The sequence below is a fragment of the Sus scrofa genome, chromosome 13 (assembly GCF_000003025.6).
Source record: "Sus scrofa isolate TJ Tabasco breed Duroc chromosome 13, Sscrofa11.1, whole genome shotgun sequence".
Classification (NCBI taxonomy): Eukaryota; Metazoa; Chordata; class Mammalia; order Artiodactyla; family Suidae; genus Sus; species Sus scrofa.
The window spans coordinates 83,216,520-83,231,837 of NC_010455.5; the positions used below are offsets into that span (position 1 = coordinate 83,216,520).

The 15,318-nt window shown below is 35.8% G+C and overlaps 1 protein-coding gene across 1 annotated transcript in view; it reads right to left on the reverse strand.

The window, feature by feature from the left end:
- Positions 1-15,318, reverse strand: part of ATR (ATR serine/threonine kinase) — a 114,472-nt gene that overhangs the window by 41,005 nt on the left and 58,149 nt on the right. The window contains exons 25-30 of the mRNA XM_021069571.1: positions 11,844-11,964; positions 9,989-10,126; positions 7,125-7,335; positions 3,635-3,813; positions 2,512-2,676; positions 81-172 (exon numbers count right to left, since the gene is read on the reverse strand). Of these exons, the coding sequence (XP_020925230.1) occupies positions 81-172; positions 2,512-2,676; positions 3,635-3,813; positions 7,125-7,335; positions 9,989-10,126; positions 11,844-11,964 (906 nt within the window). The remainder of the gene's footprint in view (positions 1-80; positions 173-2,511; positions 2,677-3,634; positions 3,814-7,124; positions 7,336-9,988; positions 10,127-11,843; positions 11,965-15,318) is intronic.

Genomic DNA, 15,318 nt, shown 5'->3' on the forward strand with positions numbered 1-15,318 from the left:
GGTTAACATTACTTCACCCAATTAATTAAAAATTTCCCATTCTGAAACAATAACAAAAAAATTCTTTTAAAAAATATTACCTGTTAGCATGCACTCCATTCACCTGAGTGATTACAGTGGACAGCTGACCAAGACCTAACATGGACTTCACTACGCCATGATAATGAATGATCTAGAAATTTGAAAGTATTTAAAATAGCATTTGTTACTTCAAATACATCTTAGGAATCAAAAACAGTTTAACTGATACTCATTAAAAAAATACTATTTACCTCACGATTCCATCCACCCATCTTGGTTTAGCAACTGACTTGCTTGGCCACACAGCAGAGCCCTCTTACAAGTGTCTTAAGCACATCTGAATATTTTTTTAAATGCAAATAACCTCACAAATCTTAGACTGAATTTATTATTTTTTCTAGATTCAGTCTAATTTGTGGCTCAGATCAAACATAAAAGTAACTTGGCAGGGGAGAGGGGTAAACTGGGGGTTTGGGATGGAAATACTGTAAAACTGGGTTGTGATGATCATTATACAGCTATAAATATAAATATAAAAAACTTCATTAAATTAAAAAAAATAAGGCCACAGATACCTAGCCCCTAAAAAAAAAAAAAAAAAAAAAAAAAAAAAAAAAAAAAAAAAAAATTCCCCTGCCTACAGTGGAAAGACAAAAAAAAAAATTGTCAACATAAGATAAAAATTTGTAATTATGTAAGATGATAGATGTTCACTAAATCTATTATGGTGATCATTTCAGAGTATATGCATACATCAGAAGTTCCCATTGTGGCTCAGTGGTTAACAAATCTGACTAGGAACCATGAGGTTGTGGGTTCAATCCCTGGCCTTGCTCAGTGGGTTAAGGGTCTGTCATTGCTGTGATCTGGGGTGTAGATCGCAGACCCGGGTTGGATCCCGAGTTGCTATGGCTCTGTTGTAGGCCGGCAGATACAGCTCCAATTGGACCCCTAGCCTGGGAACCTCCATATGCTGCAGGAGCGGCCCTAGGAAAGGCCAAAAAAAAAAAAAAAGAGTATATGCACATATCAAATCGTTATGTTATACATCTTAGGCTAACACAATGATATATGTTATTATCTCAATAAAACTGGGGAGAAAAAAAAATAACTAGTACTCTTTAATATTTTGTTTAAAGATTATTTGTCTTATTTTTTTCTCACATAAAAATTAAAACTCAAAGATCATAATATTATAAATATAGATTTGGGGATTCAGTAACTAAAAAGTTAAATAGGACTGACTATGTAATATTCTTTAAAATTGAAAATAAGATTGTGAAAAATCAAGGCCTCATACACTGAACATCTGAGAAAATGAATATGACAATAATGACCAAAAAAAATAAAAATACCCCAAGATTAGAGCATCTAAGCTAAGATTATAAACAATGATTCTAAATCCCTTTCCTGATCCAACAAACATGTGATTGATATATATATATATATATATACACAATGTGCCCCCCTTAGTAATTGTAGCTCAGTGATTTTAAGGGATCATTTTAGAGATTCACAGATGGTGACAGGGGACATGTGTAATGTGAAAAAGTTTCTAAGAATGTAGAGAATCACTATTATTAAAAACTGATGCAAGTTGGAGTTCCCGTTGTGGCACAGTGGTTAACAAATCTAACTAGGAACCATGAGGTTGCGGGTTCGGTCCCTGGCCTCGCTCAGTGGGTTAAGGATCCGGCGTTGCCGTGAGCTGTGGTGTAGGTCACAGACACGGCTTGGATCTGGCATTCCTGTGGCTGTGGCATAGGCTGGTGGCTACAGCTCCAATTTGACCCCTGGCCTGGGAACCTCCATATGCCTCATGTGCAGCCCTAAAAAGAGAAAAGACAGAAATAAATAAATAAAAATTGATGCAAGTTTTATACTTATAATAGCAAACTAAAATTATATCAATTTTAAAGTATTTGAACTTACAGTTTAATAAAGACTCACTCCATAATAAATTTCCTTCATTTGGGAAAGTGAGGGCATAGAAAGATTTGTGAGAGCATAGAAATTTGTTGTTGAAAGGCTCTTTGAGATCATCTAGCATGACTCTAATTTGTTTTTGCCTTTTTTTTTTTTTTTTTTTTGCTTTTTAGGGCCACACCTGCAGCATATGGAAGTTACCAGACTATGGATTGAATCAGAGCCATAGCTGCTGGCCTACGCCACAGCCACAGCAACATCAGATCTGAACCACATTTGCAACCTACACCACAGGTCACAGGAACACCAGATCCTTAACCCACTGGCCGAGGCCAGAGATAGAACCTGCGTTCCTATGGATATTAGTCAGGTTCATTACTTCTGAGACATGATGGGAACTCCTCACACAACTCTAATTTTTTAAATCAGGAAACTCAAGTTCAGAGATAGTTAAATATTTTCCAGACACACTGTGATGCTGGTAGAAACAGTATCGAAATTAAGGTTTCCAGAGTTCCTAGTTCAGAACTCTCTTTGTTATATTGCCTTTCATTTATTTCTTACCTGGTCTGGTTCTAACTGAATAGCCCTGTCATAACAAGCAGTGGCATCCCTCAGTAGGCCGATGCTTTCATGTTCCAGGATCTGTTCTTTTAGAGATGGTTCTGCCTTTCGAATTGCACTTACTCCAGCCACTCCATCTGGTTCATGCATAGCGGCATACAATTTCTTTGTTCAATCATTAAAAAACAATCAAATAAGGGAAAAAACACAACCAGAAATAAAACTATAAAACCACCTGTTTATGTGAAAAGAGCACATAAGAATTTTTTCTCAAAGCTTCAATAAGTGTTTCAAGGCAGACTCACAGTAAAATTGCAAACTTATTTTGAGATGTTCTATTCCACTTAAATAAACTGTTCTTGGGCAACTTAAAAGATCCTCTTCTGATTTATCTTTCCTTTGTCCAAATCTCTATCTTTCCTCTGCTATTCCAAAACTGACATTGTAGCATACACCACAGTCTTCCCCAACTCCATAGGGATGCCTCTGCTTAGAATGTCTTGCTTCCTTCTTTTATCTTTCTACCTTTTTTTTTTTTTTTTTTGTCTTTTTTTTTTTTTGCTATTTCTTGGGCCGCTCCCGCGGCATATGGAGGTTCCCAGGCTAGGGGTCAAATCGGAGCTGTAGCTGCCGGCCTACTCCAGACCACAGCAATGCGGGATCCGAGCCGCATCTGCAACCTACACCACAGCTCATGGCAACGCCGGATCGTTAACCCACTGAGCAAGGGCAGGGACCGAACCCGCAACCTCATGGCTCATGGTTCCTAGTTGGATTCGTTAACCACTGCGCCACCACGGGAACTCCTCTACCTTTATTCTTTAAGACCCAGCCTACACATCATTTCCAAGGAGCTCTTACTGACCCTTGCTCACCCACTTCCATCTCTCATCCCCCTCACACAGAGTTTTGAGTTAAGTGTCCTCCCAAAGGGCATAACTACAAGACCGCACTTTCACCAAATTGATGTTTCTCTCTCCCCACTAATCTGTAACCCTCTAAAGTGCTTACAAATGTCTAGTGCCTGGCACAGCATCTAATAAACACTCAATAAAATGAATAATATAAACATAAAAGACTGGCAGTATTAAACATCGTTAACTTTACTATATTAATTTCAAACCTGTAAAAATCCAAGATGCTCTTGAATATTTTGCTTCTTTTCTGTAATAAATGATTCAAAGTGCATCACAGCTCGTGTATATGCTTTGGAGCGAAAGGAAGCTACTGCCAGAGTATCCTGAGGTATGAGGTCTAGAAAACGAGTTACACTCTGATAGTCTTCATAATCCACAGAAGACACTACATTATTAAAAAAGAAAAAATCGAGTAATTAAAGACTTACAGATGACATTTTAAAAGTAGGTATTTAAATTCTAGTGTATTTATTTTAAATTTATTTCACCAAATAAATTCATCTAAATATATAGGGTATCATATTCAGAATGTGACTATCAACAGAAGATTGCTCAGAGGATTCCTGCTCCAACAGCACCATTATTATTTACCTTACCTCAATGAGTCATTTAACTTATTTGAGCTTGTTTTCTCATCTATAAAAGGGAAATATTAGCATCTGTCTTGCCTTCCTTACAATGTTGTTGTGAGGATTAAATGTAAATTCAGATTAAATGCTGAGAAGATATAAAGATGATAGAAAAGGTACAAAGATGAGTTATTTATTATTGATAACGACAAAAACATAATAAGTATAGCTACTAATAGGAAAAAGGCAGAATTATGGAAATAGTCTTTTTAAAAAATTTTAAGTTTAGAATCTTCTGCTAACAATCTATTTTTTCCTGTTGCTATATATATATATAATATTATTACAATGAAGATAGAAAGTAAAAGTGTCTTTCAAGTAAAATCACAAATACTTTTAAAGTGGTAACTTTTTAAAAAGAATCTAAGAAAAGACATAAATAAGAAACTTCTGGCATGTCCAATTTAAGAATAATTATTTAAAACCTATAAATTTTAATAATGATTCACAATAGCAAGTAGAAAACAGGAAACAAATTTTATAATCAAGATAGTAAATGCAAGGTAAATTATATTTAAAATAAGTTCTGTACTTCCATTAAAATTTGTAAATCATTTCACATAATGAGAAATGTTAAAGGTATTATACTATTTTTTCTTTTAATTTTTTAAATTAAAATAGTTGATCTACAATGTGTAAATTTCTGGTGTACAGCAATGTAACTTGGTCATATATATATATATATATATATATATATATTCTTTTTTAATATTATTTTCCACCATGGACTATTGTATTGTACTTTTTTTTTTTTTTTTTGCTTTTTAGGGCCGCACCAGCGACATATGGAAGTTCCCAGGCTAGGGTTCAAATTGGAACTGTAGCCACTGACCTATGCCACAACCAGAGCAATGTGGGATCCAAGCCATATCCGTGACCTACACCACAGCTCACAGCAACTTCAGATCCTTAATGCACTGAGTGAGGCCAGGGATTGAATTCGCCACCTCATGGTTCCTAGCTGGATTTGTTTTCTCTGTGCCACAATGGGAACTCCTACTGTACTGTACTTTTGAATCATTATAGATGTTATTCCTTTTTTTTTTTTTTTTTTTGGTCTTTTTAGAGTTGTACCTGTGGCATATGGAGGTTCCCATAGGAGTCGAATTGGAGCTGTAGCTGCTGGCCTATACCACACAACAGGGGATCCAAGCTGCATCTGCAACCCACACCACAGCTCACAACAATGCCAGATCATTAACCCACTGTGTGAGGCCTGGGATAGAACCCACGTCCTCATGGATACTAGTCAGGTTCGTTAATTGCTGAGCCATGACAGAAACTCCAAAAATGTTATTCTTAAAGCTGGAATTTTCACTACATTACTAAGAAATGGTAGTAACAGAGTTCATGTTCAGTTTTTTGTTATTATTCCACATGCAGAAACAGGAACAAACATTAATTGTTGAATTAATGTAAAATATGTAATTAGCCATATTCCAGAGAAAACCAGATAACTATTTTCAATCCAAAAAATCTTAGAAATCTTAGAAACAAATAACAAACCATTGTGCCTAAACAGGAATCTATGTGCTTCCACAGATACAGGAACAAACGGGACATGCCCTCAAACTGAGAACTTGGTGTAAGTGAAGGCTTCCTTAAGGGTCTTAGACATTTTTTTCAATTAGCTTCAAAGCTTTGGGAAAAAATCATGGGATGTCCACTAAAATGGCTGTGGAAGAAGGATCATATACTTTACCTACTTGCTGCAGGAATGAAAAACACAAAAATTCAAAGACATTACAAGTATCCAAGTTCCCATCATGGTGCAGTGGAAATGAATCTGACTAGGAACCATAAGGTTGCGGGTTCCATCCCTGGCCTCACTCAGGGGGTTAAGGATTCGGGGTTGCCCTGAACTGTGGTGTAGGGCGCATATGCAACTTGGATCTGGCGCTGCTGTGGCTGTGGCATAGGCTGGTGGCTACAGCTCCAATTTGACCCCTAGCCTGGGAACCTCCATATGTTGTGAGTACAGCCATAAAACCCAACCCCCCAAAAAGAGTATCCATTACTGTCTGATGAATAATTCTTCTCACCAAATGCTTATTATCATAGGGGCAAGTATTATTTTAAACTCTATTGAGATTCTTCTTTAATCATCTTAGTGGGAGTTTTAATATCACAGGGAAAAAATAACACAAATAGCACAACAGTAGATGTAGCGAGGTACAGTGAAGTAACATATATTAAGCATATTTGGAGAACCTGCTAGATACCAAACACTACCAGAGACAGGGAGAAAAAAAAAATAAAATGAATGAGATCAATAAAAAAGAAAAGCAAAATAGACCATGAAGCAAATGATATCAAAATCTTTGAAACTTAAATGTGAAAAAGACTACAAAAACTATTTCATATGTGAAAAAGGATAAAGAGCACTTCGCTATACAAATACGTGTATGTATACAGACAGGTATATACACACACAGTATGCTGAGAAGACATGGAATAAGTGGGTTAATAACAATATTAACATGGCATTTATTTCAAACTTTATATAATCACCAACCTGTTTAATCCTCAGTCTTCTAAAAGAAATAATATCAATCCTATTTTATGCAAAGAAAAACGAGTCATATGTATTACCTAAGGAAATGAGCGTAAGAATTCATTTTTATTTTTTTATCTTTTTTATGGCTGCACCTGCAGCATATGGAAGTTCCCAAGCTAGGGATCTAATCAGAGCTGCAGCTGCCAGTCTATACCACAGCCACAGCAACCAAATCCAAGGCACATCTGCATCCTACACTGCTGCTCATGGCAATGCCAGGTCCTTAACCCACTGAGTGGGGCCAGGGATTGATCCTGTATCCTCACAGATATAAGTTGAGTTCATTACCCCCTGAGCCACAATGGGAACTCTGAGAGTAAGAATTTAAAGAGTTTTTCTAACTATAAATTCACTGCTTTTGCTCAGTAAAAAGGCCAGCTTAAGGGGAAAAAAGGTATGCAAGAAAACATAGGTCCTCTAAAAACTAGTGCTTAAATTACAGAATTGATCCAGGAAGGAGCTAATTGGTTAATAATTAAAAGAAGGAAATAGACAGAAGTTATGACTTACCCATGGAGTCTGCCTTATCTCTGTTTGATTTGCTTTGAGGAAATTTTTCAGCATTTAGTGCCTGAAATTTGTGCCTTGCCCACTGTGTGAGATGGTCAAGCATGGAGAATACAGTCTGTGTACTGAGTTGACACAGATCAGATGCAATGTCTTGGGTACTTATGGTATGCTGATCGTCATGCTTTAGAACTGCCATAATTTCTGCATAAACCTAAGGAGAACCATTTTATGGTTAATAATATGTTTAATATAATATTATTTTACTACTACTTGACATTTAGAGACTAATAATTATAAGACAACGATTTTCAAAAGAGGAGTATCCGTTGTGGCTCAGCAAAAACGAATCTGACTAGTATCCATGCGGATGTAGGTTCGATCCATGGCCTGGCTCAGTGGGTTAAGGATCCGGCATTGCTGTGGCTGTGATGCAGGCCAGCAGCTATGGCTCCTATTCAACCCCTAGTCTGGGAACCTCCATATGCCAAAGGTGTGGCCCTAAAAAGACAAAAAAAATTTTTTTTTTCAAAAGAAAAAAATCCAACATGGATTAATTATAAATAATCTTCTTATCTTCTTATCTTGTTCAATAAGTGGTGCTGGGAAAACTGGACAGCCACATGGAAAAGAATGAAATTAGAACACTCCCTAACACCATACACAAAAAGAAACTCCAAATGGATTAAAGACCTAGATAGAAGACCAGACACTATAAAACTTTCAGAGGAAAACATAAGCCAAACCCTCTCCAACATAAATGACAGCAACATCTTCTCAGATCCACCTCAGAGTAATGACAGTAAAAACAAAAATAAACAAATGGGACCTAATCAAACTTCAAAGCTTCTGCTCAGCAAAGGAAACCCTAAACAAAATGAAAAGACAACCCACAGAATGCGAGAAAATCTTTGCAAGTGAATCAACTGACGAGGGATTCATCTCCAAAATTGATAAACACCTTCTGCAGCTCCATACCAAAAAAAGCAAACAACCCCATCCAAAAATGGGCAGAATATATAAACAGACAGTTCTCCAAAGAAGACACACAGATGGCCAAAAAACACATGAAAGGATGTTCAACATCACTCATTATTAGAGAAATGCAAATCAAAACCTCTATGAGGTACCATCTTACACCAGCCAGAATGGCCATCATCAAAAAGTCTACAAACAATAAGGGCTGGATAGGGTGTGGAGAAAAAGGAACCCTAGTACACTGTTGGTGGGATTATAAATTGGTGCAACCACTGTGGAAAGCAGTATGGAGATTCCTCAGAAAACTTCACATAGAACTGCCATTTGATCCAGCAATTCCACTCCTGCGCATCTATCCAGAGAAAACCAAGACTCGCAAAGACACATGCACTCTGATGTTCATTGCAGCACTATTTACAACAGCCAAGACATGGAAACAACCTCAATGTCCATCAACAGAGGAGTGGATCAAGAAGATGTGGTACATATACACAATGGAATGTTACTCAGCCATTAAAAAGAACAAAGTACTGGCATTTTTAGCAACATGGATGGACCTAGAAACTATCATGCTAAGTGAAGTCAGCCATACAGTGAGACACCAACGTCAAATGCTATCACTGACATGTGGAATCTGAAAAAAGGAGAGACTGAACTTCTTTGCAGAACAGATGCTGACTCTCAGACATTGAAAAACTTCTGGTCTCTGGAAGAGACAGTTTGGGGGGTGGGGGAATGTGCTTGGGCTGTGGGATGGAAATCCTGTGAAATCAGATTGTTATGATCATTATACAACTACAGATGTGACAAATTCATTTGAGTAATTAAAAAAAAATAGAAAAAAAATCCAACGTGGATTAATAATAATCTCATCTATAATTAAGCCAATAAATTGTATCTTTGAAAAAGAAAATATCACAAAAATAAACACAAAAATAAATATTTAACAATTCTTTTAGATTATTCAATAAATGATTATGAAATTTTTTTTTTCTTTTTTTTAAGACCTTGGTAGTGGCATTTTAATGGCTTGTGGTGGTGGTGGCAGTGGCATCAGCAAAAGGGGGAGAGTTTGCCCCGCCCCTGGAGGAAGGAACTTAGGCTCAGAAGGGGGCATCTGGCCCCCAGTGGGTCTAGCAGTCTTCTTCTCATTGGACGGAGACCAAGAAGGTGCGGATTTTCATGGGCTGCAATGTGATGGTGGCAGACACCAGCCAGGATGGAGGAGGATGGGGTGTGGGACCCGTGTTTGCTGTCCACTTGAGCCCGGGGAGTGGGCCCAGAGCTAGTTGGCCTGGTTGGCTGCCAGCGTGGTGATAATGAAATTATTTATTAACTAGCAGTAAACAAAATGTAAAACAATACCTCACAGTCTCTGCAAAAATCAATTTCAGAGTAATTGGAGAGCATGTAAAAACAAAAGGATCAAAAGAACATGTAGGAAAATATGTTCATGATATTGGATAAGAGAAGCATCACATGAAAGGCTTAAAATTCCAAAGTTATACAAGATGTATAAATTTGGCACTTATGTAAACTTTCTGCATGGAAAAAGGTATAAAAGAAAGGTTACAAAGAAAATTACTAATTGGAAAAAATTTTTCTAAGATATGACTGGCACAAACTAGAATACAGATCAAACTCCAAACTCCTACCAATTATGTAAAAAGGATGCACACATGTACACAACCCAAATAGGTAAAGGATGTGAACCAAGCATTACATAATTGTTTGATAAATAAAAATTTTTAAAAGGACTCTGTAAGCATTTAGATATGTACATGCATAGCATACATTGATCTACATTTCCTACTAATATGTAGCCTTTTTAATATTACATTGCACAAATGTTTAGACAAAGAGAAACCAAATAAAATGATATTTCTTACCTCCTGCTGATCTTCTTGATTACAACCCAACAAGACATACACTAGAATATGTGGAAGAAGATAGATGGTCACCTTGAAATCATGCTTCATCATAATGCTACAGCAGTTGAAGATTTTACTGGCAAGATCATGCCGAACCTATAAATCCCAGTGATATAAAGAGAGTAAGTAGTTTTATACATTTTATTCTTTTGATTAATGCCAACAAACAACACGTGAGCTAATTTATCTTTGCAGAGTGGGTATTCTCCTATTGAGAAAGACACTCAAGCAAGGAGGTTTCAGATTACCAACTCTCTGGTTAAGTACCTACACTGCTGAGACCCCTACAGGCAATATAGCTACCTGGACTGCCAACTACCACAGCAAAATTATCTTTTCCCCTTATAGTTCACCTAAAAATGCATCACGTTTTGTTACAGATTAAATTCCCGAGCTACAGTATATTTTACCTAGCCAACATTAAATTTAGTATCGTTATTTCCTAAGCACATAGATGAAGAAAGTAAGCAAAAAATATGCCCTGGGGCAGCACATTAAGTCCAAGATACACATTTTTAATAAGTAAAAAATGGTGATTAACTATACAGAAAAAAATGAAAGAAATAAAAAATTAAATTATTTGGAGTTAGAGTCAAATTTATTGGTATACTCTAACCTTTAATTTACCAACATAATTGTTCTCATAAAAAGGTTTTTCCTTCTTCAAATATAAATTCTTCACCAAAAAACAAAATTAAAAATCCCCAAAACTAAACTAAAACTAAATAAAATATTCTACAGTAGAAAGTAATTAATTTAACAGTATTCTACATTTCACATATTTTCAGTAAGTTCATTAAAAAATGAAGACAAATACTATATGATATCACTTATATCTGGAATCTAATAGATGGCACAAATGAACCTTTCCACAGAAAAGAAACTTATGGATTTGGAGAACAGACTTGTGGTTGCCAAGGGAGAGAGTGAAGGAGTGGGATGGACTGGGAATCTGGGGGTTAAGAGATGCAAACGATTGCATATGGAGTGGATAAGCAATGAGATCCTGTTTATAGCACTGAGAACTTTATTCACTTGTGATGGAGCATGATGGAGAATAACGTGAGAAAAAGAATACGCATGTGTGTGGAGGAAGGGGGTGAGACTGGGTCGCTTTGCCGTATAGTAGAAAACTGACAGAACACTGTAAACCAACTATAATGGAAAAAATAAAAATCATTAAAAAATGAGAGAAAATTCCTGAAATTACCAGATACAAATTATTATAATATGTTAAAACACTAATAGAAATATGAACTAACAAAAGTTGTGAATTTTAAATATGGCTTAAACATTTCTGAGGAACACAGAGTACCTTTTATCTGTCCAGTGTGTAAAAAATTCCATATTCAGAAAACAGAAGTATATACCTATTATCCCATGAATTTCATTTTTAGAAAATCTTTATTTTTATTTTGGAGGAAGTTCAGATAATGTGTCCTCTTTTAGAAGCAGCCACTAAGGGACAATGTATCTTGTTCTTACATAAGACATCTTTTTATTATGTAAGAAGTCTGATAAAATATTTACATCCTTTTAGACAATATTCTTTACAATGCAAACAGACATAATGTAACAGACATTTTACAAACACATTAAAACTACAGTAATTTGTTCAATAAAATAATTATCTTACTCAGAAACTGTTACAGTAACAGAGAAATCATTACTCTAACAGTAAACACTTTGTACAAAAGTTTCCATCATTACCAGCACAAATATTTCAATGCCTACTGAGTGTGCTATAGATTCAGACAAATGTTGTTTCCTTTACAATTTCTATTCAGTTAAACTCTGAATAGAATTCTCTTACCTTTGTTATAAGATAACCTGCCCAAGATGCTGACCATTCTGCAAAGTTATTACCTAATTTACTTAAGTAAATAGGCTTCTTTACTCCAGACCAATCTGTTGATTTCTGAGAGCTCTTATATCTGTAATTTAAAAATTGTGTTTATTAAAAAATATATAAATATATATTCATCCGCTTAGAACTTTACTAAAGTAAGTATAAGAAACTGTATTACCTCCTTTACTGACTACCCCATTACTGCCTTGCATTTACTGAAATGTGGCTAAAGTCACTACTTTCCTAAAGCCTTCTTAACAGTGGGATGGGAAATCATTCTTGCAAACTCCAAGTACTTCAAAGGATTTGAGTTTGCCTCCTCCCTTCCTCGGTGCTCCTTTCAGATCCTTCCAACTCCAACCTTGTTTAAGAAAAATCTGTTCCTTTGAGGTTCAAGATACCCAGGTATATATACTACTCTCTACTCCTCATTAAGGAAGGCTATCTACCAAACTTACTGATTTCTAAACTCACTGATAACTTTGGTACATTGATCACTGTTTCCTTTCTTCCTCAAGTCTTGTCATCCAAAGTGTCTGCAATGTCTGGCTGGGCCATCAAATCAAACTGAAGACTTATCAATGACTTTCTCTTCTACTTCTTTATCGGGACTCCCTTGGGAATACAGGGAAACTTCCTCACTTCCAAAATGAACTTTGCTTTGTTGGCAGTTTCCAAATTTCCAGTTCTTTCACTTAGTTACTCTAACACATTTGTTCTCTCTCATTGAGCTCTTCTGTTCCTCGACCCTACTAAACTCTCCTGATCTATAATAACTTCCTTTGATTACCTCTTTCCCTAACCAGCTCAGTCTCCACACTTCAAGCACTCTCTTGGTAATATTCTCTACCTACTTCATTGTCACACTATTTTTACCAGCTGGTACCCATCATCAACCTCTCAATGTTGGATCAATCTAAATGCCTGCCTTCACTGAAATGGTACTAGACCACCGCACTGATAGAGGAAAAAATCACTCTATTGCCTATGAGATCAGTACTTCTATATATTTTAGTCTTCAACTTCAACAGACCTCTATCTTGCCCAGAAATCCTTCTAATTTTTCCTCATCAGCTCTCTCTTCTTTCTAGTGGCTATTTCAAATCATCACCTCTCCTCATATCACCTATATCGACTCCATTGCCACTGTTTTTTTTTTTTTTCAATTTTTGAATGCTTTGTTTTTTTATTTTTATTTTAGGTATCACTATTACTCCCATTTAAATTTTTTTTTAATTTTTAAAAACATTTGTATAGTGGTTTCTGTTACTTAAAAAAAAAAATTTAGAGCTCCTGCTGTAGTGCAACAGAATTGGCAGCATCGTGGGAGCACTGGGATTGGTTTGGATCCCCAGCCTGGCACAGTAGGTTGGGGATTTGGCATTGCTGCAGTTTTGGCTTGCTTTGTGGATGTAGCTCAGATCTGATCCCTGGCAGGGGACCTCTATGTGCAGCAGGACGGCAAAAAAAATTTTTTTTATTATAGTTGATTTATATTGTTGTGTCCATTGCCACCTTCAGTCAATAATTTCATCTCCCACACCTTTTACTTCATGGAGGAAAAAAAAAAACCCATTAACACAATCCCACAACTAAATCTAAAATTAGCTAAATTCTATCCATTATTTTATCTCCCCCATAACAGAAAAAGATTTCACTTCCTCTAGTCTAATCTCCCATTAGATACATGGCTATAATACTAGATGCTCCTAAGGGTCCTTATTATCTCAAGTATCACTTCTCTCTTTCATAACTTCAAAATTATCTTTTCTATTTGCTCTTCAGCATTAACATTTAAACACGTTCAAATAGGTCCCATATTACACATGTGGAAAGCAATTTTTTGAGGTAAGTGGGTTCCTTTTCAATCACCGCAGAATGTTAAGAAATGACAAATACAATTAATGCCATATAGTAAAGGTTCTCAGCAAACATTACATATTTCACTGTATCCCAAATTGCTAAAAACTGAAAAATCCAATAATCTCTCTGGTTTGATCACTATGAATATAATTCTCTAGATGATTTTTACCAAGTTTTATGGTGAACTTAGCTAGAAAACCACTGATACTGGAGTGCAAGTAAATATCTACCAAGACATATCCTGATATTTTCTCCTAAAATTATTTCTGTGGCAACTCTGAACTACAGTTGATTTACCAAGTTCTAAAAATCAAATCTCCCAAATACAGCCACTCCTTTGATCCAGACTTAGTGACTGAAAATAAATAGCCTAAGTTGGGGGTGGGGGAAGAATCTGGGAGTACAACTTTAAAGCAGAAAAAATGAAGATAAACTTTTAGGAAGTCCTTTATCTCTCCCAGGCCTTCTGGAGCAAAACCCAAACAGTCCAAGCAATAAAACCGCCCTATTGGCTAGCCTGGTATCTTGATGTTTCATAAGAAATGTTTCGATTCCATTAATATTGCTCTCTATTGATCTCTTATATTATGAGGCAGCAATTTCAGTGAGCAGATCCTAGCTAGATAAATCTTACTTTTATCACTGAGGGACCATCTGAGATGTTCCTTCAAACTCTCAGATATAAAAGAAAGATCATAAGAATTCTCGTTGCTTTGCTAAGATCACTCTTATAAATGACCACTTATATGTTCTTATAAAAGAACAAGTTGGGAGGAAATATTGGCTTCTTTTAAAATATTAAATTGAATAATAAGTAAGGAGAAATGTTAGCTTCTCCTTCATATGAAATAGGGAATAGCAACCCCACCTCTTCCAAAAAAAGCAAAATTCAACAATCTGAAATTGAATAAGCATTTATTACAGAATATAAATCAAATGTCAGATACTCTGCTAGGAAATTTTTAATATTACCTTTATTCCTAATGATCACATAAAGGAAAACAATCCACATTTTCAACATGAAAAAAACTGAGACTTGGAAATATTAAGTAACTAGCCCAAGACTTCAGAGCTAGCAAATGTCGAGCCAAGACTCAAATTTGGATCTATGTGACTAAAAACTATAAACTTTCCATTAGATTACAGAATCTTAAGCATCTGTCTGTGCTATAAAATATAGAAAAAAATAATGAAGTGAGGAGTCCTCAAAAAAAAAAAGAAAAAACAAATATTACTTTATTTTAGTAAAATATATCTTCGAGTAATGTTATTTATAAGAAATAAAATGATGTTTAAAATGTTTCTAAATATAAAAGAGCATCTAGCAAATAAGTATACATACTTACATTCTTTACGAAGAATTTTACCACAAGTCTAGGTATTATACTAAGGCTCAAACACTAAATTATCCAAGGTCACATATCTAATAAGCTTGTATTTTATTTTATTTTTAAATGTTTTTTGTATTTTCTAGGGCCGCACCGGCAGCACATGGAGGTTTCCAGGCTAGGGGTTGAATAGGAGCTGTAGCTGCCAGCCTTCACCAGAGCCACAGCAACAAGGGATCCGAGCTGCG